The 23328-nt window shown below is 40.1% G+C and overlaps 1 protein-coding gene across 3 annotated transcripts in view; it reads right to left on the bottom strand.

The window, feature by feature from the left end:
• Positions 1 to 2550: 2550 nt before the first annotated feature.
• Positions 2551 to 23328, bottom strand: part of DCP2 (decapping mRNA 2) — a 50361-nt gene continuing 29583 nt past the window's right edge. The window contains exons 9-12 of one of the 3 annotated variants that reach the window (XR_008555823.1): positions 15972 to 16082; positions 14056 to 14107; positions 12240 to 12454; positions 2551 to 2787 (exon numbers count right to left, since the gene is read on the bottom strand). Coding sequence is in view for 2 of the 3 variants with exons in the window: in XM_008144470.3 (XP_008142692.1) it covers positions 12291 to 12454; positions 14056 to 14107; positions 15972 to 16082 (327 nt within the window). In the remaining variant the exon portion in view is untranslated. Of the gene's footprint in view, positions 2788 to 11862; positions 12455 to 14055; positions 14108 to 15971; positions 16083 to 23328 lie in introns of those variants that run through there. The other 2 variants (XM_008144470.3, XM_054714997.1) reach the window with 2 other exon arrangements.

Below are 23328 nucleotides of genomic sequence, written 5' to 3' on the forward strand. Positions count from 1 at the left end.
TAGAGCAATGGGCATGGGAAGAAAAGACCCATTTCACAGTTTTCTTGAGTGTAGTTCCTGCCCGCTGCTGAATGGAGGCAAAAATCAGATAAGAGAATTCTACTGTAGTACCATCAACGTCTAAGTGGGCCTACCAACGATATCTGATGTCTGCCAAGCCCCAAGTGCTCCAGCTACCAAAACTGCCATGCCACAGACCTGTAGGTGGTAAGATTCCTCTTTGAGACTTTCACCAAAAGTTATTCATGATTAAATAGCTGTCATCAGACAGCTGACACTCATCATGCCCTCGAGCCCCAGAGGAATTACAAGGTGTCTCAGCATTGCCAATGCAGGTAATTAACTGTTTCATACTCACTCTCATCTGCTGGCATGTCAGGTTTCTGAAGTTAATATCCAGTGCTTGAAACTGAAAATATTATGTCAATAAAAAATTAAGTACCAGTTAAACATAATTGCTTAATATTTCTTTGAGGTGCATGCCCTTCTTACTGAGTTTTCTTCTGAGCAGTACTTTGCAGGAACCTCAGAGTGATGTGCAAAATGCCTAACTAGGAGTATGGCTCATCCATGAAACTAAAGTGAAAATTTCATCATGTTCACTAAGTTTACAGCCTCATCTATTTCTTGATGCAGCAAACAGAGCTATAGTTAGTTTCTAGAGGCCAAAAGGGGAGCAAGGTCTCTGATGATTAAGTTTTGCATTGAGGGCATAGACATTGTATTGGCAAGGTTTCATTTGGGGTGGGGCAGACATAAATAACATTTTTGTTTTTTCTATAGTAGGTGACACTAAAAAATCATATATAATTATTTTTCATTTTATCTACAGAATGTCTTATTTGTCAAGAAATAATACAATCACCACCTTTCACTGAGGCTTACAAACTTACTGGGCACTACTTTGTAAGAGACAAAACTTGTTACACAACAAAAATTATGCCTTTGCTGCACTCCCAGTTCTCACTAAAGTTTACCCAAATCCTGTTCTAGATCACTGAAACTTCGTGTGTCTACAGGCCAGGTTGAAGTTAGCCCTGAACATGCCACCTTCTGCAGTTCCTCCTGCTTCACACACTTAAAAGTTACTTTCTGCCTGACTACATTTGTAGTCACTAACAGATATAAAAAGCCTAAAGCATATAACTGGAATTAGAATTATCACTAAATGGCTGTTAAAATATAAACAAGTAGAAAAGGGTACAAGTTTGAATAGCAGCTGTTTTGCTAATTCCTGTGTAAAGGAAGCTAGTTCCACATATAAACAACAATTACATTTTTAGTTAAGATTTTGCATGTGACCTTGACAAGAAATCATTCTGCTCCAGTAACAACAAATATTATTGGATAACCATATACTTCACCAACAATACTTGGTTTTTCCATAGTCGAGGTAGATACAAAATCACTGATCCAATAATCATCTATCAGCTCAGCAGAATAGAACAAACTATATACAAAATTCCCCCATATTCATACTGATGACAAGCGTAGTTGTTCCTGGTCTACATTCACTTTTGCACTTTCTGCAAATTAAATCCATGTGGAAAATGTTCTGTTTGTAGAACTCCTGGTACTCACTTATAGTGTTCACGTTAGGGCTGCCAAGTGAAAAAAGAAAAGGACCCTAATAATCTGCTTTGATAATGAAACATGTTCCTTTCTTTACTACTTCTGATAAGTTTTTAGACATTGTCAAGACTTACTTTGCATGAGATTTGTTTCCTGTTTGAAAATGTGCTACTTTTAAACCACTTGAACTATTAGAAAAACCTGCTTGAATGTACTATCAGTTATTAAAGCACATGTGACTAAGTCTGTCAGTATTGTTCTACTGTTTGTACTAAAAGTCTCATTTTACAGTTGTTACTTAGCCCTGTACTATACCTTGTAGATTATTCATTTGTATGCTTTAAATGTTTCTAGATGCCTTTCATTTTATTAGCGGCTGTAAAATAGCTACTTTGTGTTCTTTGATATATAATTGTTTTTTAAAATCTCCATTTATTTATACAGAGACATTTATAATATTTTACAAACATTCTTATATTCTGAATAAATATTTCTAATTCCATGATGTACTGGAACTGTGTTCATTAAAGGGAAAGGCTGTCCTTCCATAATACTGTTTGTCTAACATGTAAATATCAGATCCAAATCACAGCCCTAGTCAAAGCGGGACTAGAAGACAGACTATAGTTAGGTTAAAACAGCCAAAGAAACCTCATTTATCACCAAATTTCTATTTGGCAGCCTGTTCAAGTTTAATATGAATGGGAAGTTATTAACAGATTTTCTTTTCCTTTTAAAACATCACTGAAATGGGGAATATAATCAAGAATTGGAAATACAAAGAAGTCATACATGACTACAAGAAAGGATGGCAACCAGCTTTGCAATATGTCAGTTCTCACTATCTCAAAGCAAAGTACCTCTGACTAGAGTGTAATACCTTGGTCACTCTCAATATTTTAAATAAAATAAAAATATTATTGAGATCTGTAGAAGAGAATGTATTTCTTTCTACCCTGAGATCCAAGGACTGTCAAGTATTAAAAACTTGATTCTGGAACAATTCAAGAATTGCGAGATTATGTATCTAACTCATACTCAACAACCAAACTGTAATTTTGTTGAGAAAGAAAATACATACCAGTTCTTTATTTTCATTGCAGAGACACTCTACAGTTTAATATTTCTTCCTATCAGATAAACATACCTTTATCTTATACTTATCATTTCTTATTGGTCCAAAGAGATGCAACCATAATATGAGCAACATGGAACCTATAACAAGTAATAGCAGAAAGCAAATTAAAAGGTAGTAAGTAAAACTGCCCAAGCAGCAAATTTATTAGTATTGCACTACAGTCAAAATTTAACACGATAATGTTTTTACAGAAAGCCAGTATTTGAACAATCAACTAAAAAAAAAAAAAAAGTTTTAAATTACAAAGAAAACCTTCCATTATTCAAATTGTATTCTGTAATTTCTAAATTGGTGTTACATCAAAACGCTTTCAAAAAGAACATAACACATAGGAATTTGTTCATTCTCTCAGTGGAGAGGACAGCTGGCATTTCTAGTCAACTTTGGAAGTGCAGTAATCCTGCAAACATTTAAACTCCCAGTTCATAAACTTGAGTCTTCATTTATGATAGTTACACCCAATATAAATGAAAAATAGTCATTAACACTAAGGGAAAGAGACAAAGCTACTGTTCAACCAGGATGTAATAAACCCATTCTAAAGTATCAACTGATATAACTACATGGTGAACCCAACAGGTATTTGGAGGTTCCTTTTCTGCTCTCCCTGAATGTTTGACAATTAACCAAAACAAGCACCAAGAATTTCATTACTACCATAGACAAAATAACTCTAATGTGAAGTTTACTTACATAGTCTTTCTGCAAACATTAAAATGCCCTAAGATAAAGTAATGAAATGATGCTATTAAGGCAAAATTTAAATGTTAAATTTCACATAAAACAAAAATGATTATTGAATAACGTTTACAAATCTATTTAGTTATCACATTTATTCTAAAGTACAGTTTTCTCAATTGAATATCATATACTTAGACCATTTTATCATTTTTTTTTTTGCCAGCTTTTTAAGTTCCAAATACAATTATTTGTTTAACATGGCTCAGCATAAATGACTTCACCTTTTTTAAGACTAAAACTATTCCCAAGGAAATTATTTTAGGACTACATATTTTCCATGAATATTATCTAGTCCTCACAGCATAAAAAACACTTGTTCATATCTTGTTTTAGAAATAGGCAGGGTATAAAAAGAAGTACATTCTTAACTCCCTTTCCCATCCAAACTAAAGAGTATGCCCTTATTTTGCTTAGATGAAAGATACATAGATTTCACTTAAGTTAGCTAATACATGAATTATAATTCCATTTGATTAATCATTTTATTCTGAAATAAGATTGTTTGAAATTTTAATTAAAGCCAACAAGTAAAATCAACAATCTGAATTGTATGAGTCAGTACCTACCAAAGAATTTTATAAGGTACTAAGTCAATAAGCAAACTTCAAAAACAATTATAAGGAAATATATAACAAATATATGTATGTAAAATAGTTCATGATTTTATTTTCTTCCCTGTTTGTTACTGAAGAAAGAGTTTGTAATATTTATCAAATAGAAGTCAGGTTAGCTGCCTCCTGTCCTAACTCCAAAGTGAAATATACGCAAAAAGTAACATTAAAGACACAGTTCTTTGGACACTTGCATTTGAAACTAAAAGATATTTGTGCAAGATGCAAACACAAACCCAAAATGAACATCAAGATTGTGGTGCCCTAGGACAGTGGGGAGATGTGCTCTGTGCTTTTTCATCCGTATATATCCTAGGTAAAGTACATGAAGAGTGCCAGTCCACAGCTACTCACTATATCAGCACATCTACCCCAACTGGCTGAGGAAGAGTTTACTGCCTCTCTCAATTTCATTCACCATTGCAAACCTTTGCTTTCATTTGCTGCCATGCATAGTTTATTCCTAAATATTACAAAAGCATAAGCCAAGATATCATTTTACAAAGAACTAGCTAACTACTTAAAGCTTGAGAAATGACTAAATGTAGATTTGTGCCGCAAATGTTTCACCCCATGCTTTGTAGCTATAGACTGCTTTAGGACATCAGATTCAATTAATTAAAAACAGATTAAATTGCTAAATTCTACCTTAAAAAGTCTACAGCCGCCCTAGCCAGTTTGGCTCAGTGGATAGAGCATCAACCTGCAGACTGAAGGGTCCCAGGTTCGATTCCGGTCAAGGGCACATGCCTGGGTTGTGGGCTCGATCCTCAGTAGGGGGTGTGCAGGAGGCAGCCGATCAATGATTCTCATCATTGATGTTTCTATCTCTCCCTTCCTCTCTGAAATCAAAAGTATGTATTTTTTTAAAATGTCCTTGAAAAAAAGAAATATCTAAAAAAAAAAAGTCCACAGCCTAGGAATATTAACTAAGACCTCTAAAAGACTGAGGACCAGCAGAACACTGCTCATTTCACCCTAGAAATGCATAGATGTTTTCTTTATTCCCAACCCAATTTGACAGCCACATATATCGAGACTTAAAATAGCACTGGTTTCTACAGCCCTCCAATGTGCTTACTGCTCAAGGACCATAGTGAGATCAACTCTCAAAAGCAAGACATTATCGCTGCTTACAAATGCCCAGAGTGCAGATTCACCATAGGTATGCAGCACAAATTAAAAAAAAAAACAACACAACTCTTCTACAATATAAGAAGAGTGGAGGGAGTAGGGAAAGGGATTCAATGGCCTCTTCCTGGCTAGTCATACCAAGAAAAAGGATTAAAAAACAGGTCTTAATGTGGTACAACAGATAGAAGCCAGTAACTAAAACAACACCCAAACACCTGCAAGAATCCTCCCACCAAAAAAGCAGCACATCTATGTTCAGGGCCTTATTCTTCCCCCACTGGACTGAAAGACTAGTCTACTAAGAACAGGGTCCATGTGGAACAAAATTATAAACAAGGGCAGTTGGTTTTTATATTGAATCCCTTTCCCCAGAGCACCCCTGACCAGCAAGCACTACAGTATCAATACAAACACCTTGTCAAGGTTAGTGCCTTTCAGATTTTTCTTTCAAGCTGCTACCACAGCATACCAGCCTCTCTGCTGACCACAGAAGACCAAAGACAAATGGAATCTCTTTTAACTGGCAAAATTATTAATCTGGGGATCCAGATCAAAGGTTTGATTATGAACATTTCTCAAGATATAAGACTTCCATTCTTTATTATAGTTTTTTTTATTTATACTTCTTTGTACTTTATGTTCAACTCTGAGCCACTAAGCTCATGGAAGCCAGCCCTTCAAGTCTACTCCCATGCGCGAGAGGTAGCTTTACTGTTTTCCCTAACCATATATAGACTACTATGTCAATGGCAAATGCTGTTAGTCACAAGGCAACTAGATGGGAAGGAATGGATTACCATACAGGACAAATGTATACCTTCTGCAAGAAGAGACTATGACACGGCTGACTACGGCTGTGTGTGCTCTGGGTTACGCTACTGTGAGAAAGCAGGGCACTTCAGTATGGCTGGACTTGCAAAGTGTCAGCACAGGAAGGACCAGACTCCCAAACACTGATCTTTAAAGTGAGGAAATTTACTTCAGATTTCCTGGATTGCTTGGCAACCGACGTAGGATAAATGAACTATCCAGAGCTAGAAAACACCTGGTAATGGCCACATACTATTAAGACTCTGCTTGGGGTAAGCAGTGATCACAGTTCTAGTGTAGTACATAAAGCACTCAAGAACTGATTTATCTCCTCTAAACTTTTTTCCTTATACTCTCTCTGCACAGCAACTAAACTTATCTTCTTCTTTTAGGGCACTTTTACTCTAAAATAATAACCTGTCATATTTTTTGAAACTTCAATCCAGAACTCTACTTTGAAAGCATGGGCAGACCCTTTCCTGGCCATTGGCAATCTGCCATCGTTATGACAGAGGTGTACAGACTTTAAGAGTAACTCAATTCCAGGAAAAAAGGGAATGAGAAAGCCCATCATAATCTCACTTTTAAAATGTTTGGCAACTATACAAAAGCACTTTAAAGTCTTAGGACAGAATACAAAATGAGGAGCTCTAGCTAGGCTTTACTAAGCTATCAGGAATGAAGTTTAACAAAACTTGTTCTACTAACACCTGTTTACCTAGAGACAGGTAAGTACTTAAAGGTAAAGGATATTGATACCATCAGACAAAATAAGAGTTTGTCTTATTGATCATTAGTTACAGCAATACATGAGCCCCTTTCTCTAGGCTAGAAAATAATCCAAGTCAAAATTACTAGGTAACATTTATTTTTCTCCAATCAGAAAAATGTTAATAAATCTGACCTTATAACTATCCTATCTAATAATAGAGTAACATGTAAATTATCATCACTCCGCTACGCCCACGATTGGGCGGCGGGAGGCTGGGGGGCGGGACTCGGGGTGTCCTATCCAGCCATTGAGAGGCACGGATCCGCTGCCACTGAGGGGGGCTACCCTGCGGCCAGATCCGAGGCCGCTGAGGGGGCCGGCCACGGACACCCAGCTGCGCCTCTCAACGGCAGGGTAGCCAGGTGTCCGCGGCAGCCCCCCTCAGCGGCCGTGGACCATCAAAAGTGGGGGAGCTGGGTGCCTGTCTGCTCCGGCACCAGGCCTTTCAGAAGCCTCCGCAGAGCCGGAGGCTTCTGAAAGGCCTGGTGCACCAGCGGACAGGCACCCAGCTCCACCGCGAAAAGCGAAAGCGTGTAGGGGACCCTACACATGCATGATTCAACCATGCACTGGGCCTCTAGTCATAATAATAAAGAGCTAATATGCTAATGGTCGGGACGTCATAACACATAACAACCTATCACGTGCTCCGGAGACAGGGCGAAAGCTGGGAGGCACCTGGAGGAGGCAGGACCAGCCCGAGGCAACTCGAGGGACTGAGGGTGGGGCCTGAAGCGGCCAGAGAAGACCAGAGGGGCCGGGGGCTGGCCCAGGCACGCTGGAGCTCTGCGTGGAGAGGTTCGGGTGTCAAGGCAGGGCGGCGGGTGGCTGGGCGGGGCCACGCGATTTTGCAAGCTGGGCTCCTAGTGATTAATATAAAAAGGAAATACTGCCTCAGAGAGTAATTGAGACACAACAGATGTCAATCAAAACAAAATCTCTGAGCAGGCAAAGGAAAGTCCAACCGTACAAAAATATAAAAAACCAAGAGATTTTCTTACCAGTGTTAAGAAAAATTATTTGGCTGACTTTATAACTGACTTCGTTCCTTACTGTTCAAGTTAACTACTTACTGGACACACACACACAAAAAAAAGTTAAATGAGAGAATAGGTAATGAAATGTTTTTAATGCACACATGCACTCAGACCTGAATATTTCTAAAGACCATCACAATATATTAAGTTTTATAGAAGAATTTAATCCCTTTGGAAGGATGCTCTTCACTTAGATTTGAGTTCTTTTCAGGTGATATTACAGTAGTCCCCACTTATCCACAGAGACGCATTCCAAAATCCCCAGAGGATGCTTGAAACCACAGATAGTACCAAACCCTAAGTACACTATGTTGTTTCCTATAAATACATATCTTTTCACTTAAAGGAAGCACTTTATGACTTCTCTTTGACACATCCAAGTTGCCAGCATCACTACTCCTGTGCTTTGGGCCATTATCAAGTAAAACTAGAGGCCTGGTGCACAAATTCGTGCACCAGTGGGGTCCCTCGGCCTGGACTGCAGAATTGGGCCAAAACCGGCTCTCGGACATCCCCCAAGGGGTTCCAGATTGGGAGAGGGTGCAGGCCAGGCCGAGGGACCCCACCGGTGCATGATAGGGGCCGGGGAGGGACCGTGGAAGGGCTCCAGGAAATGTCCGGCCCATCTCGTTCAATCCTGATCGGCCAGACCCCAGCAGGAAGCTAACCTACTGGTCGGAGTGTCTGCCCCTGGTGGTCAGTGCACGTCATAGCAACTGGTCGACCAGTTGACTGTCTGCCCCCTGGTAGTCAGTGCACATCATAGCAAGCGGTTCAGAGGCCTTAGCGTATCATTAGCATATTTATTACACTTTGATTGGTTGAACGGCCGACCAGACGACCAGACACTTAGCATACTAGGCTTTTATTATATAGGATAAGGGTCACTTGGACACAAGCACTGCAATACCATGACAGTCAATCTGAAGACTGTGATGGCTACTAACTGAATAATGGGCAGCAGGAACATATACAGCATGGATCCTAACAAAGGGATGATGCAAGTCCTTGGCTGGAGGGAGGACAACATGAGATTTCATCATGCAAACTAGAACAACACACAATTTAAAACTTATGAATTGTTTATTTCTGGAATTTTCCACTTATAATTTTCAGACCGCAGTTGCTTATAGGTAACTAAAACCACAGAAAACAAAGCTACAGATAAATGAGGACTACTGAACAAATTACTAGAAGACAAACTACCAACCCAATCTTATAGCATAGTATAAAATCAATTTTGCTACATATCTTCAATATCTGTACTAACTGGCATTTAATAGAAAAATAAGGATCTCCAAAGCTTAAAGCAGCAAACAGGGAACACAGTTCCTTTGACAGCAAAGACTTGCCTTCTATATTAGTATGAAAATCCAACTTAATTCTCAAACATCTTCAATCAAATTTCACTCATGCTCATAAAAGAATTCTATTAGGTTCTCAGACATCTTCAAATGTTCATGTCTCAGAAGAGCATCACTATCAGAAATCATAAAACCATTAACTTGCTATTTCTTACTAAAAACGTGTAAACCATACCCCTATCTTTTGGATTACAATAGTTAAGTATAAAAAACAATTCATTTAACATCTTACCAATCATTACAGTTATATATAAAAAAGCACCTACAAAATTTTAAAAATAAAAGATTCACAGTGCACTGAACCTTGGAACATATAAGGTTGGAACATAAGGACATTTAAAAAATGGATTCAAAGACATAAACATAATATGAAGCCAACAAAACTACTCTTATATAGCTTAAAATGCAGCACACAAAAGTTAAGTTATTGCATATTCAGCACACTTCTTTATCACTTGATTTCTTCAGACCATGCTATCATTTCTCAAAGGAGAAATCTAGTTCTGTGCTAAGCATGGCCTTTCTCAAGGAAACCTGAACACTGAGAAACTAATACACAGGTTCAAGGGAATAAGTATAGCAGATGTACATAAAGCAGATACATCCAACTTACACATTTTCTGCATAGTTTAATCACATCACAAACAAACTTTACTCACATCTTTTAACATTTTTTTTTAATCTCAAACTCAAGATAGCTAAAGCCTCAAATTATCAAAATACCATCCCCACAATACCTATTTTGCTCCACAGTGCATGAGTGAAGCAGTACAACAGCAGTAATATTGAGCTATGGCTAAACCATCACTGAAGAGATAATTTGTTGGTTCTTGAAAGGCTCAACACTACTAGACACACTTCTGATAACTAACTCTAATCTCTTTTGCTTTAGTATTGAGAGCTGAAAAATCCAAATCTAGGCACCAGACTGACCATGGTATAGTACTCACTTAAAAAGAAAAAACATAAAAAACACTAAAAATTAAATGGTTTCCAGATGACAGTAAATGAGTGAAAATGATTTAACTATCAGGCAAACGAAGTTTCACTCCCTTAACAACTGAACAGAAATCTGGAATGCTGGGACCAACTATAAATATGGCTCAAGGAGACCCAAGCAAAGCAGTTGTATTTCTGGAAAGAAGAGTAAGAACTTCCAAACACAATCATAAAACATGTTTTTTAAGAAGTCACAGAAGGATTCACAAATGTGTCACATTAAAAGATGCAGGATTGTAAATAACCTTATGCTAAACACAATGCTGCAATTGTGAATTCTCCTGCTTAGCACCAAGGGGGTGACTTTCATTAATAAATATAATTTCTCCTTTAAAATCAAGCCATTTAACAGCTAAAGCAAAGTAATGCCAAGTAAATTCCTTACAATAGCATTTCTTTTGAAAGTCCCATTGGTTACATGAACCCCTAATTAAGTAGGCTACCTATACAGAATAAAGATTTCTACAATAAAATTTACAAGCAGAGATATATATTTGTGGATACCACATGTAAAAACGATTTTTAAAACCCACATGACAGATGCACACGCACGCATATGCTTCCACTCCTCCACCCCCCACAAAGAATTACCTTCACTGAGGTCAGAAATAGCCCAAACACTAAAGCCCCCTTAAAGCCCAGGTGATTGTCCTTAATTATAGCTGAAATTCTTAAAATGGGCACTGCCATCCTTATTTGGATGTAAAAATCCTGAAGACGCAAAATACATTCCTAGAAGTGAGTTATGTATGTTAATTTCATGTTCTGATCTTCCCCCAGAGAGAGGCTTTATCTGTACTTGGGTACACTGCACACCCCTTCCATTCTCACTCCATCACCCAGGGGCTTCAGCATGCTAATAAAAGCAAGTCAGTCTCTTACTACTGCAAATTGGAACCAAATACAACATCTGTTTCCAGAGATCAACACTGAGATGCAATGTAAAACCTAATAATGTCAGTATTCCATACTTATTTACACAACCGTTATATAGAATATATCTTCACAAAAACAAAATAATTGTACAACACTAAAGAGCTGGCGTCAGGATGAAGACCTAACAAAGGCAGCTGATGCATCCCAGCCGCCATGCTCTCTGCTACCCACTCTCCAGCAGCCTCACAGGTTTACTGACTGTATGCAGCACAATGCAAAATTAGAGCAGCAACTCCCCACCCAACAACCCAGTCCCTCTCCAGGCTGAGAACTGGGTCCTTAAATGAAGGGCTAAGGGAGTTCATTTTGAACATTATATAGGAGATGCTGGCTCTAAAAACCTTTCAACTAAACTTCAAGCAGAGGAGGATTAAAGAATCTAAGTGTGGTTAGAAGTAAAGAAATTCACATGATCTCACTCATCTAGGGGAAATAATGAACAACATAGACTGATGAACAAGAACAGACCCAGAAACAAGGAGGCATGGATCAGACTGTCAGGCCTCAGAGGGAGGGTAGGAGAGGGTGGGGGTAAAGGGGAGAGATCAACCAAAGGACTTGTGTGCAAGCATATGAGCCTAACCAGCAGTTAAGGACAACAGGGGGGGGAGGGGGGGCGCATGTGTGGGGAGGGGTGTGAGATGGGAATGGGGGGATGAGGACAAATATGTGATACTTTAATCAATAAAGAAATTTTAAAAAAAAAGAAATTCACAAAATGAAACCAAAGATGACCTGCAATCTTGACTTCCATGATATTTCAGCTTTTATGTTTAACAAATTATATAACTTGTTTCTTTTAAAATTTCAATGTAAGGAAACTAAAGTGAGCAGATAGAGCATTTCCATTTACTTAATGATAACTCAAACACTATTTTCTTGATCAGAATATAAAAAAAAAACCCTCATAGAAAAAAATGCCCTCATAAAAAGTAACTTGAATTCATTAGCCAAACACTGAAAAGGTACACCTGTATAAAAGTTTATAAAACTGCATTTACAGTCCAAATTCATGTTTCTTTCTTTTCTCTCTCTTGCACGGAAAACCATCTCCTCAGAAACATCATTGCCTTCCTGCATTTCTTTAAAACACCTGAGAAAGGTAAGGCTCAGAGAGACACCCACTCAAATGCAACAGGTCTCTGGCTCTTGACTTCCACAACACATCTGCTGCTCTCAAAGGTCCAAGATTTTCATTATAGCATTATGGTCAAACTTGAAACTCAAAAAGGCTCTGGATGAAAAGGGAAACTTGCAATGTCCATTACATGCCACAGTCTGTCCCTCAGCATGTTCTAACAACTGGTCTTCACCAGAGCAAGGTAAGTCATATGCAGCATCTGTGTTAAAATACAAAAGAAATAAGCTCAGTAATGAATAAGAAATAAAATACTGCCCTTTACCTTTTGTTAAAAATATACTGTACATGATGATAAATTCCTTTATATCTCCCACACTCTGAGTATTACCTGTTATTACTTATTTCCACACAAACATTCAAAATCTTAACCTCAGTCTTTATTTCCAAAAATGGGCATACCTGTTTTTAACCTCCAATATTCATATTCTGTGCCAAAATAGTGGGAGCTTCTTGACAGAAATAAAAATTTAAGCATTGTAAGATTAAAATTACAACGTACAGTTTGTAAAGATTTTAATTATACAAAAATAAAGCTAAAGCTTTATTTGGAGCTTACCAATCTTCAGGGAATATACAACCTAAAGAAAAATCCAACTTTTCAAAACCATAGTACAACAAAGCACTGGCTTATTATCAGGATTTGGGGAAGTTTTCTAAAGTAGAGCAGGAGCATGACTAGGAAAATATGTTTGGAACAGACAGCAAGAAGCTGAGATGAAAATTCTGAAATGAGGTTTCCCAGGACAAGATTTCTTTTATACTTCCTTCTCAAGAGGACTCAAAATTTTATACATCCATATGATGCCCAACTAAGCTAGGGCTACAAAGTTATAGTGCTCCTTCTTTAATATTCCTGAACACAGACTTTTTCAAAATTTTGTGAAATAATTTATTTCTGAAATCTTGTTGATTAAGATTACACAGCTTACATGATCCCACCAGCCAAGATGGCCAGAAAAATCCTGTGAAGAGGATTCCTACCCCATCACTCATCTATAAACTAATGATAGTTTCTGCTTCTTCATAGTTAACCTTAATTTTCCAAAATAGGGTTAAAGCATCTCTTTAAAAATAGCTTTTATCTTGCTTAAATCATAGACAACACTCCAAAAAGTATGATTATAATGTTTTTCATTTCTTAAGATCTTTTAGTTAGATGAATAAATGCCTATTACACAGGGAATTTCATTAAATTCAAAATAGCACCTAAGAAGAAAACAGTCTGCTGTATATCCCAACTACATCAGTATTACCAAAGAGCTTTCTACATTCATCAACATTACTTTCCAAATCAAATCACACACCTACTTTTCATCATAATTGAAGGTGGAGAAGTTGTAAATGTCATTTTAATAAGTTATCCTTAGTACCAGCTTAAAAAGTTGATCTCTACCTCCAAAAGTGGGAAAATGTTCCCCCTCTAAAGTCTGTGCACCCCTTACATACATTCTATATAACACATTGAATGAGGTCTCCTCATCTTTACAATACTTGATTCTATTCCCTCTCTAAACCTTAAGCTATTATTTACCTATAATATCCATGCACAGCACACAGGTTTGACATTCACAAAATAAATAGCACACTGAAAGGGCAAATAATTTCATGTTAATCATGTAAATAAATTCATTTTAGCCAGTTTCATATATAGAGTACTTGACCACATATATAAACTCTCTCTACAGACATGTGCAACTCTCTCTGTTTATCCATTACGGTTTATCACACACTCCAGTAAAATCAAGGTTAGGCCAAAACCAAATCCCATGAGGAAAAAGCTTTAAAAAGAAAATAACTTGCCTGTTTCAAAATTATCCTGAAGTTTTCGTGGATGGAGTCTTTTTTCAAATTTCTATTAAAAAAACAAACATACACAATATACCATTTCTAGTTATTTCACTTATTATAAATGATACCTACTTTTAAAATGTAATATACTCTGAACATATTTCTTTTTCACTAAATACAAATCTATACCATCATTTTTTTTTTTTTTTTTTTTTAAATATATTTTATTGCTTTTTTGATTTTTTACAGGGAGAGGGATAGAGAGTTAGAAACATCGATGAGAGAGAAACATTGATCAGTTGCCTCCTGCACACCTCCTACTGGGGATGTGCCCACAACCAAGGTACGTGCCCTTGACCGGAATCGAACCTGGGACCTTTCAGTTCGCAGGCCGACGCTCTATCCACTGAGCCAAACCGGTTTTGGCTGTACCATCATTTTTAATGACTACATGATAGCCTATGACATAGATCTACAATACTGCATTTATTTTTCTTTTAAATATATTTTTATTGATTTCAGAGAGGAAGGGAGAGGGAGAGAGAAAGAGAAACATCAATGATGGGAGAGAATCATTGTTTGGCTGCTTCCTGCACACCCCACACTGGGGATCGAGCCTGCAACCCGGGCATGTGCCCTTGGCCAGAATTGAACCCGAGACCCTTCAGTCCGAAGGCCGACGCTCTACCCACTGACCCAAACCGGCTAGGGCTACAACACTGCATTTAATATTGTTTTCTTAGATTATTTACATAGTTTCCAGTTTTTCATTATTAAAAAGAGTAAAGGAGCCGAAACCGGTTTGGCTCAGTGGATAGAACATCTGCCTGCGGACTGAAAGGTCCCAGGCTCGATTCCGGTCAAGGGCATGTACCTTGGTTGCGGGCACATCCCCAGTGGGGAGTGTGCAGGAGGCAGCTGATCGATGTTTCTAACTCTCTATCCCTCTCCCTTCCTCTCTGTAAAAATCAATAAAATATAAAAAAGAAGAAAAAAAGAGTAAATGAATAAATATTCTTTAAATTTCTCTTTTAAGGTAAGAACTTTTATCAGGCTTTCAATAAAGCCAAACTATTCTCTGAGAGAAGGCTGTACCCATCAGCAAATTTTACGTGTTGTTACTATACTCAACAATACACAACTAGATATATTTTCATCTTTGCCAATCTAACAGGAAAAAGAACAGTAATAGTAAAGGGCAAGGAGTCTAACAGTAAACTGATTTTTAACATGTCTTTGCTAGTGAACTCAGTAAGTCTGACATTAGGTACAGCATCTAAGGAATTCAGGTAAAATGTTTTTGCTAAAAACTAAAATTACTATTATCACCATTAAAGAAAGAAAAATAGGTGAGGCTACAATAAAACAATTCAGCATACAAATAACAGGACTTACAGAAAAGATAAGTAAGATCATTAGTTTATGAATTACTTTTGGAGTATAGACTAAAAGAATACAAGTAAATGTCTAAAACTGCTGACGGTTATTTATCTTTAGGCCTAATCTAATTACAAAATACTGGCTTTATTTATTTTTTAATTCTATCCATTTGAAAGGAAAAAATTCAGTGTAATGTTCTTTCAAACTTTTAACTTCATTAAAATAACATAAACTCTATTTAGAAAAATATAGACAGAATAGGCAAGGACTTACTCTCAAAAGCAGGGTTGACTCCACATTGTTTTCATGCAGTTATTAAAATTAATTTAAATAATCACATAAAAATAATCAGGCATTAGATGTGCAATTGAATCAATGTTACAAAGCCATAAATGAAAGCAGCCAAAAACACTTTTTGTGGGCAAACTACATAATTCCACTCCATAAAAATGAAGTCTTTTATCAATTCAATGTGCCTTGACAATGCCTTGCCCCACTCTTAAAAAGAGTGAACTCCCTTATTAGCATGAGATAACTGAAACTCTTACCATCAAGGAATGCTGCTGCTTAGCTGGCTGGCTGTGGACCCCATTTGTTTTTTTCTTTTGATTAGGTGAGTCTTGATACTGTTTTCTGCCATTTCCCCTCATACTTTGATTCTGTTTTTGCAATAAGAAATAAATAAAATGTAAACCTATAGTATTATGTAATAGGACAAATATTACACCATATGAATTTGATAAGCTGGTTGAATCAGAGTTTAGCAAAGCAACCCCCTCCTCCAAATAAATCTTCCTAAAACATTGGGGAAACTATATCATATCAGTATTTTTTCTTATAGAAGAATAGAGGCCCGATGCACAAAATTCGTGCAAGAGTAGGCCTTCCTTCCCCCAGCTGCCGGCAGGCACCCGGAACCCGGGCTTCCCTCGCAGCCCCAGCTTCGTCTGAAAGGATGTCCGATCTAATTAGCATATTAAGCTTTTATCATTATAGCCTGTCACAAAGAAAGGTCCCTAGGAATCTTCCCACACCTCTTGCCTTACTTCGTTTCTGCTTACAGATTTTTGTTTCCAATGCATGAGTTAAAAAACAATGGGAGAGGGCCCTGGCCAGATAGCTCAGTTGGTTGGAGCATTGTCCCAAAGCACCAAGGTTCAATCCCAATTAGAGTGCAAATAGGAATCAACCAATGAATGCATTAAGTTGGTGGAGCAACAGATATTTCTCTCTCTCTCTCTCTCTCTCTCTCTCTCTCTCTCTCTCTCTCTCCCCCTCTTTCTCTCAAATCAATAAATAAAAACTATTTTTTAAAGAAAAGCAAATAATGGGGGTAGAGGGACAAGTTTGTGTGACTTTCAGAAAAGAGTTCTCTGGGCCCTAACCAGTTTGGCTCAGTGGATAGAGCATCGGCCTGCGGACTGAAGGGTCCCAGGTTCGATTCTAGTCAAGGGCATGTACCTTGGTTGCGGGCACATCCCCAGTAGGGGCTGTGCAGGAGGCAGCTGATCCATGTTTCTCTCCCATCGATGTTTCTAACTCTCTATCCCTCTCCTTTCCTCTCTGTAAAAAATCAATAAAGTATATATTTTTAAAAATAAAAAATATGTGCTTACTTTAAAAAAAAAAAAAAGTTCTCTGGGAGTGGGCACACTGACCACAGTATTCGAGTAGGAAATATGCAGGAGAGGTAATCCACTATCTCTATATATAAAGAGGCAGGGTCCGTAATGTCCAGAGCAACCGAAGGCTTGACTGAACACCATTAGTCAGTCCTGCAGTCAGTGCTGGGTCACCATGGCGACCTAGCACTGACTGCCGCACTGCGCACACCTCAGTGACACAGCACTGACTGCCGAGGGGGCTGCGATTAGGCCCGGACAGGGGCCAGGAGAGAGAAGCAGGGTCTGATCGCAGCCCCCGTGGCAGGCAGTGCTGGGTCAGTGTAGCGGAAGTCAGTTCTGCAGTCAGTGCTGCGGGCACCTCAGCAACACAGCACTGACTGCCGAGGGGGCTGCGATCAGGCCCAGAGAGAAAAGCAGGGTCTGATCGCAGACCCCGTGGCAGTCAGTGCTGCATCGGCGTGGCGGAAGTCAGTCCTGCAGTCAGTGAACATAAGGTCAATTAATATTAAGTGAACATAGGGTCAATTAATATCTCTGAGAGGAGTTGAGAATATAAAGCACAGTGTAGAACAATTACTTATATTATTTCACATAAAGCTCTTTTCAACCAAGATATTTTCCTTTATTTAAAATGCATCTTTATTGTTGAAAGTATTACAGATGTCCCTTTGTTTTAGTTTTGTTTTGTTTTTTCTATCAGTCGGACATCCCCTGAGGGCTCCCGGAGTGCGAGAGGGTACAGACCGAGCTGAGGGACCCCTCCATCCAAGTGCAGGGATCAGGCCTAAACCGGCCGTCAGACATCCCTCTCGCATTCCGGGACTACTGGCTCCTAACTGCTCACCTGCCCGCCTGCCTGATTGCACCTAACCACTCTGCCTGCCGGCCTGCTCACCCCCAACTGCCGCCCGCCGCCGGCCTGCTCACCCCCAAATGCTACCCCCCGCCAGCCTTATCACCCCCAACTGCCCCCCGTGCCGGCCTGCTCGCCTCCAATTGCCCCCCTGCTGGCCTGCTGGCCTGCTCACTCCAAACTGCACCCCCTGCTGTCCTGATCACCCCCAACTGACCCCTGATGACCTGCTCGCCCCCAACTGACCCCACTGCTGGTCTGATCACCCACAACTGCCCTCCCCTCTTGGCCTCTAACCGCCTCTACCTCGGCCCCGCCACCATGGCTTTGTCCAGAAGAAGGTCCGGAAGGTCTCCTGGAAGGTCTCCCAGTCTAATTAGCATAGCACCCTTTTTATTTCATTTTTTTAAAATATATTTTATTGATTTTAGAGAGGAAGAGAGAGATAAAAACATCAATGATGAGAGAGAATCACTGATTAGCTGCCTCCTGCAAGCCCCCCACTGGGGATCAAGCCCGCAACCCGGGATCCTCTATCCATTGAGCCAAACCAGCTAGGGCCATAGTACCGTTTTATTAGTATACTAGAGGCCCGGTATACAAAATTCGTGCACGGGGGGTGGGAGGGTCGTCAATCTGGGACATCCCTCTCACAATCCAGGACTGCTGGCTCCCAATTGCTCGCCTGCCTGCCTTCCTGATTGCCCCTAACCGTTTCTGCCTGCCAGCCTGATCACCCCCTAACCACTACCCTGCCAGCCTGATTGATGCCTAACTGCTCCCCTGCCAACCTGTTTGCCCCTAACTGCCCTTCCCTGCAGGCCCAGTCACCCCCAACTTCCCTCCTCTGCCGGCCTGGTCACCCCTAACTGCCCTCCGCTGCAGGCTTGATCGCCCCCAACTGCCCTCCCTTGCAGGCCTGGTCCATCCCAACTGCCCTCCCCTGCTGGCCTTGATCGCCCACAACTGCCCTCCTTTGCAGGCCTGGTCCCTCCCAACTGCCCTCCCCTGCTGGCCATCTTGTGTCCATATGGGGACAGCCATCTTTGACCACATGGGGGCAGCCATCTTGTGTGTTGGAGTGATGGTCAATTTGCATATTACTCTTTTATTAGATAGGATATAGAGGCCTGGTGCACGGGTGGGGCCAGCTGGTTTGCCCAGAAAGGTGTCCCGGATCAGGGTGGAGGTTCCCTTGGGGTGTGGGGCGGCCTGGGTGAGGGGCCTGTGTTGGTTTGCAGGCTGGCCACACCCCCATGGGGTGAGGGTCCCTGCCAGCCTGGGTGAGGGGCTGAGGGCTGTTTTCAAGCTGGCCACACCCCCTTCAGGGTGGGGTTCCCACTGGGGTGCCTGGCCAGCCTGTGTGAGGGACTGATGGCTGTTTTCGGGCTGGCCACGCCCCCCAGCAGGAACTCTTACTCCATGGGGGCGTGGCCAGCCTGGGTAAAGGGCTGAGGGCCATTCTCAGGCTAGCCACACCCCCTTCACGGTGGGGGTACCCACTGGGGTGCCTGGCCAGCCTGGGTGAGCGGCTGATGGCTGTTTGCAGGCTGGCCAAGCCCCCCAGAGGAAACCCTCACCCCATGGGGGTGTGGCCAGCTTGAAAAAAGCCCTCAGCCCCTCACCCAGGCTGGCAGGGACCCTCACCCCATGGGGGTGTGGCCAGCCTGGGTAAGGGGCTGAGGGCCATTTTCAGGCTGGCCACGCACCCTGGCGACCCAGACCCCCAGCCACTCCTTGAGCGGAGGCCAGGGCGGGCAGGAAGCTTGGCTTCCTCCGTCGCCAGGGCAACCCAAGCCTCCTGCTCACTCCAGCTCCATGGCAGCCACTATCTTTGTTGGGTTAATTTGCATACTCACTCCTGATTGGCTGGTGGGCATAGCGGAGGGACGGTCAATTTGTATGTTTCTCTTTTATCAGTGTAGATAATGAACTCACAGAAAGAGAAATGAAAAAAACAATCCCATTTACCATTGCACCAAAAAAATTAAGATATCTAGGAATAAACTTAACCAAGGACGTAAAAGACCTGTACTCGGAAAACTACAGGACATTAAAAAAAGAGATAGAGGAAGACATAAACAAATGGAAGAACAAACTGTGTTCATGAATTGTTAGAATCAACATCATTAAAATGTCCATACTACCTAAAGCAATCTATAGATTCAATAAAATACCTATTAAAATACCAATGGCATATTTCAAAGATCTAGAAAAAACTCTTCCAAAAATTCATCTGGAATAAAAAAAGACCCCGAATAGTCACAGCTATCCTGAGAAAGAAGAACCAAGTTGGAGGGATCACAATACCAGACATCAAACTATATAACCAAGCTTCGGTTCTCAAAACTGCCTGGTACTGGCACAAGAACAGACATGTTGACCAATGGAACAGAATAGAGGACCCAGAAATTGATCCAAGCCATTATACTCAATTAATATTTGACAAAGGAGGCAAGAGCATATACAACGAAATCAAAACAGCCTCTTTAATAAATGGTGCTGGGAAATTTTATTAGATACATGCAAAAAAAATGAAACTAGATCACCAACTTACACCATACACAAGAACAAACTAAAAATGGGTAAAGGACTTGAACGTAAGATGGGAAACCATAAAAATCCTACAAGACTTGATAGGCAGCAAAATTGCACATGTCATAGCAATATCTTTACAGACACAGATCCTAGGGCAAGAGAGACTAAGGAGAAAACAAATGGGACTACATCAAAATAAAAAGCTTCTACACAGCAAAAGAAACCAACAAAACAACAAGAAAGCCCACTGCTGCATGGGAGAACATATTGGCCAATGTTATCTCCGATAAGGGTTTAATCTCCAACATTTACAGGGAACTATTACAACCTAATAAAAGGAAGATAAACAACCCAATCAAAAATGGGCAAAGGACCTAAATAGACACTTTTCGAAAGAGGACATTCAGAAAGCCAAGAGACACATGAAAACATGCTCAAAGTCACTAATCATCTGAGCGATGCAAATCAAAACAATGAGGTACCACCTCACACCTGTCAGAATGGCTATCAACAAATCAACAAATGACAAGTACTGGAGAGGATGCGGAGAAAAACGAACCCTTCTTCAGTGCTGGTGGGAATGCAGACTGGTGCAGCCATTGTGTAAAACAGTATGGCGTTTCCTCAAAAATTTAAAAATAGAACTCCCATTTGACCCAGTAATACCACTTCTAGGAATATATCCCAAGAAAACAGAAACATCAATCAGAAAGGATATATGCACCCCTATGTTCATAGCATCACAATTTACAATAACTAAGATTTGGAAACAGCCTAAATGCCCATCAGCAGATGAGTGGATTAGAAAACTGTGGTACATCTACACAATGGAATACTACGCTGCTGTAAAAAAGAAGGAATTCTTACCATTTGCAACAGCATGGATGGAACTGGAGAGCATTATGCTAAGTGAAATAAGCCAGGCAGTGAAAGAAAAATACCACATGATCTCACTCATTTATGGATAATAAAGAATAGTATAACCCGATGAACAAAAAGATAGATACAGAGGCAGAAAAGCATTGAAGAGACTGTCAAATTACAGCAGGAAGGCTGGGGAGTGTTTGGGGGGGGAAGGGAGGGAAGAGATCAACCCAAGAACTTGTATGCATGCATATAAGCATAACCAATGGACACACGACACTGGGGGAGTGGGGTGAGGGCATATGGCCGGGGGTAGGGGAGGCTGGGGGAAGGTCAATGGGGGAAAAAAGGAGACATATGTACTACTATTTGTAATACTTTAAACAATAAAAAAAAAGTTTTTAAAAAATTCAAAAGATCAATGAATGTAAGAGCTGAAAACATAAACTTAATAAACCTGTAACCAGACTCATCACAAAAACAAAGAGGACCAAGATAAATAAAATCCTATATAATAAAAGCCTAATATGCTAAGTGTCTGGTCGACCAGTCAGCCATTCAACCAATCAAAGCATAATATGCTAATGATATGCTAAGGCCACTCAACCGCTCTCTATAACGTGCACTGACCACCAGGGGGCAGACAGTAGACTAGTCACTATGACGTGCACTGATCACCAGGGTGCAGACGCTCCAACTGGTAGGTTAGCTTACTGCTGGGGTCAGGCCAATCAGGACTGAGCAAGATGGGCCAAACATGCCCTGGAGCTCTCCTGCAGTTCCTCCCTGGCTCCAATCGTGCACTGGTGGAGTCCCTCGGCTTGGCCTGCACCCTCTCGCAATCCAGGACCCCTCGGGGGATGTTGGAGAGCCAGTTTCGGCCCAATCCCACAGGCCAAGCCAAGGGACCCCACTGGTGCATGAATTTGTGCACTGGGCCTCTAGTCAGATATAAAAGAGAAGTGACAATGTGACCACTGAAATACAAACTATTATAAGAAAACACTGCAAACAATTATATGACAACAAACAGGACATCCTTGAAGAAAAGAATAGATTCCTAAAAGATACAATCTTCCAAGACTCAATCAAAAGGAAACAGGAAATCTGAACAGACCAATAACTACTAATGAAATCAAATCAGTAATTAAAAAAAAAAACTCCCAACAAACAAAAGTCCTGGATCAGATAGCTTCACAGGTGAATTTTACCAAACAGTCAAAGATTTAACACCTATCCTTTTCAAACTAGCCCAAAAAATTGATGAGGCCAGCATTACCCAGATTACAAAACCAAAGATATTACCCAAAAAATGATAAGCCAATCTTCCTGATAAACATAGATACTAAAATCCTCAACACAATATTAGCAAGCCAAATCCAGCAATACATTAAAAAGATCATACAGCATGATCAAGTGGAATTTATTTCTGGGATACAGGGTTGGTTCAATATCAATTAACATAATACACCACATAAACAAAAGGATAAAAATCATATATCAAAAGATGCAGAAAAAGCATTTCACAAAATTCACCATCCTTTTACTATAAAAACTCTAGGCAAAATGTGAATAGAGGAAATACATCTCAACATAATAAAGACCATATATAACCCACAGTTCACACCATATGCCAGTGATGGCGAACCTATGACACGCGTGTCAGCACTGACACACGTAGCCATTTCTGATGACACGCGGCCAGCGGCCGCATGCCAAGGATGAAACATTTGCTGCTCCTGAGGATGAAACATTTGCGAAATAATGTTTTTTTCCTCAAAGTGACACACTACCCGAGTTATGCTCAGTTTTTTCGGCGAAGTTTGACACACCAAGCTCAAAAGGTTGCCCATCACTGCCATATGCAATGGTAAAGCTAAAAGCGTTTCTCTTAAGATCAGGAACAAGACAGGGATGTCTACTTTCAGCACACTTCTATTCAATACAATATTGAAAGTCCTAGCCACAGCAATCACAAGAAAAAAAAATAATAAAAGACATCCAAATTGAAAAGAAGTAAAACTG

The sequence above is a fragment of the Eptesicus fuscus genome, chromosome 4, assembly GCF_027574615.1.
Source record: "Eptesicus fuscus isolate TK198812 chromosome 4, DD_ASM_mEF_20220401, whole genome shotgun sequence".
In the NCBI taxonomy this organism is placed as follows: domain Eukaryota; kingdom Metazoa; phylum Chordata; class Mammalia; order Chiroptera; family Vespertilionidae; genus Eptesicus; species Eptesicus fuscus.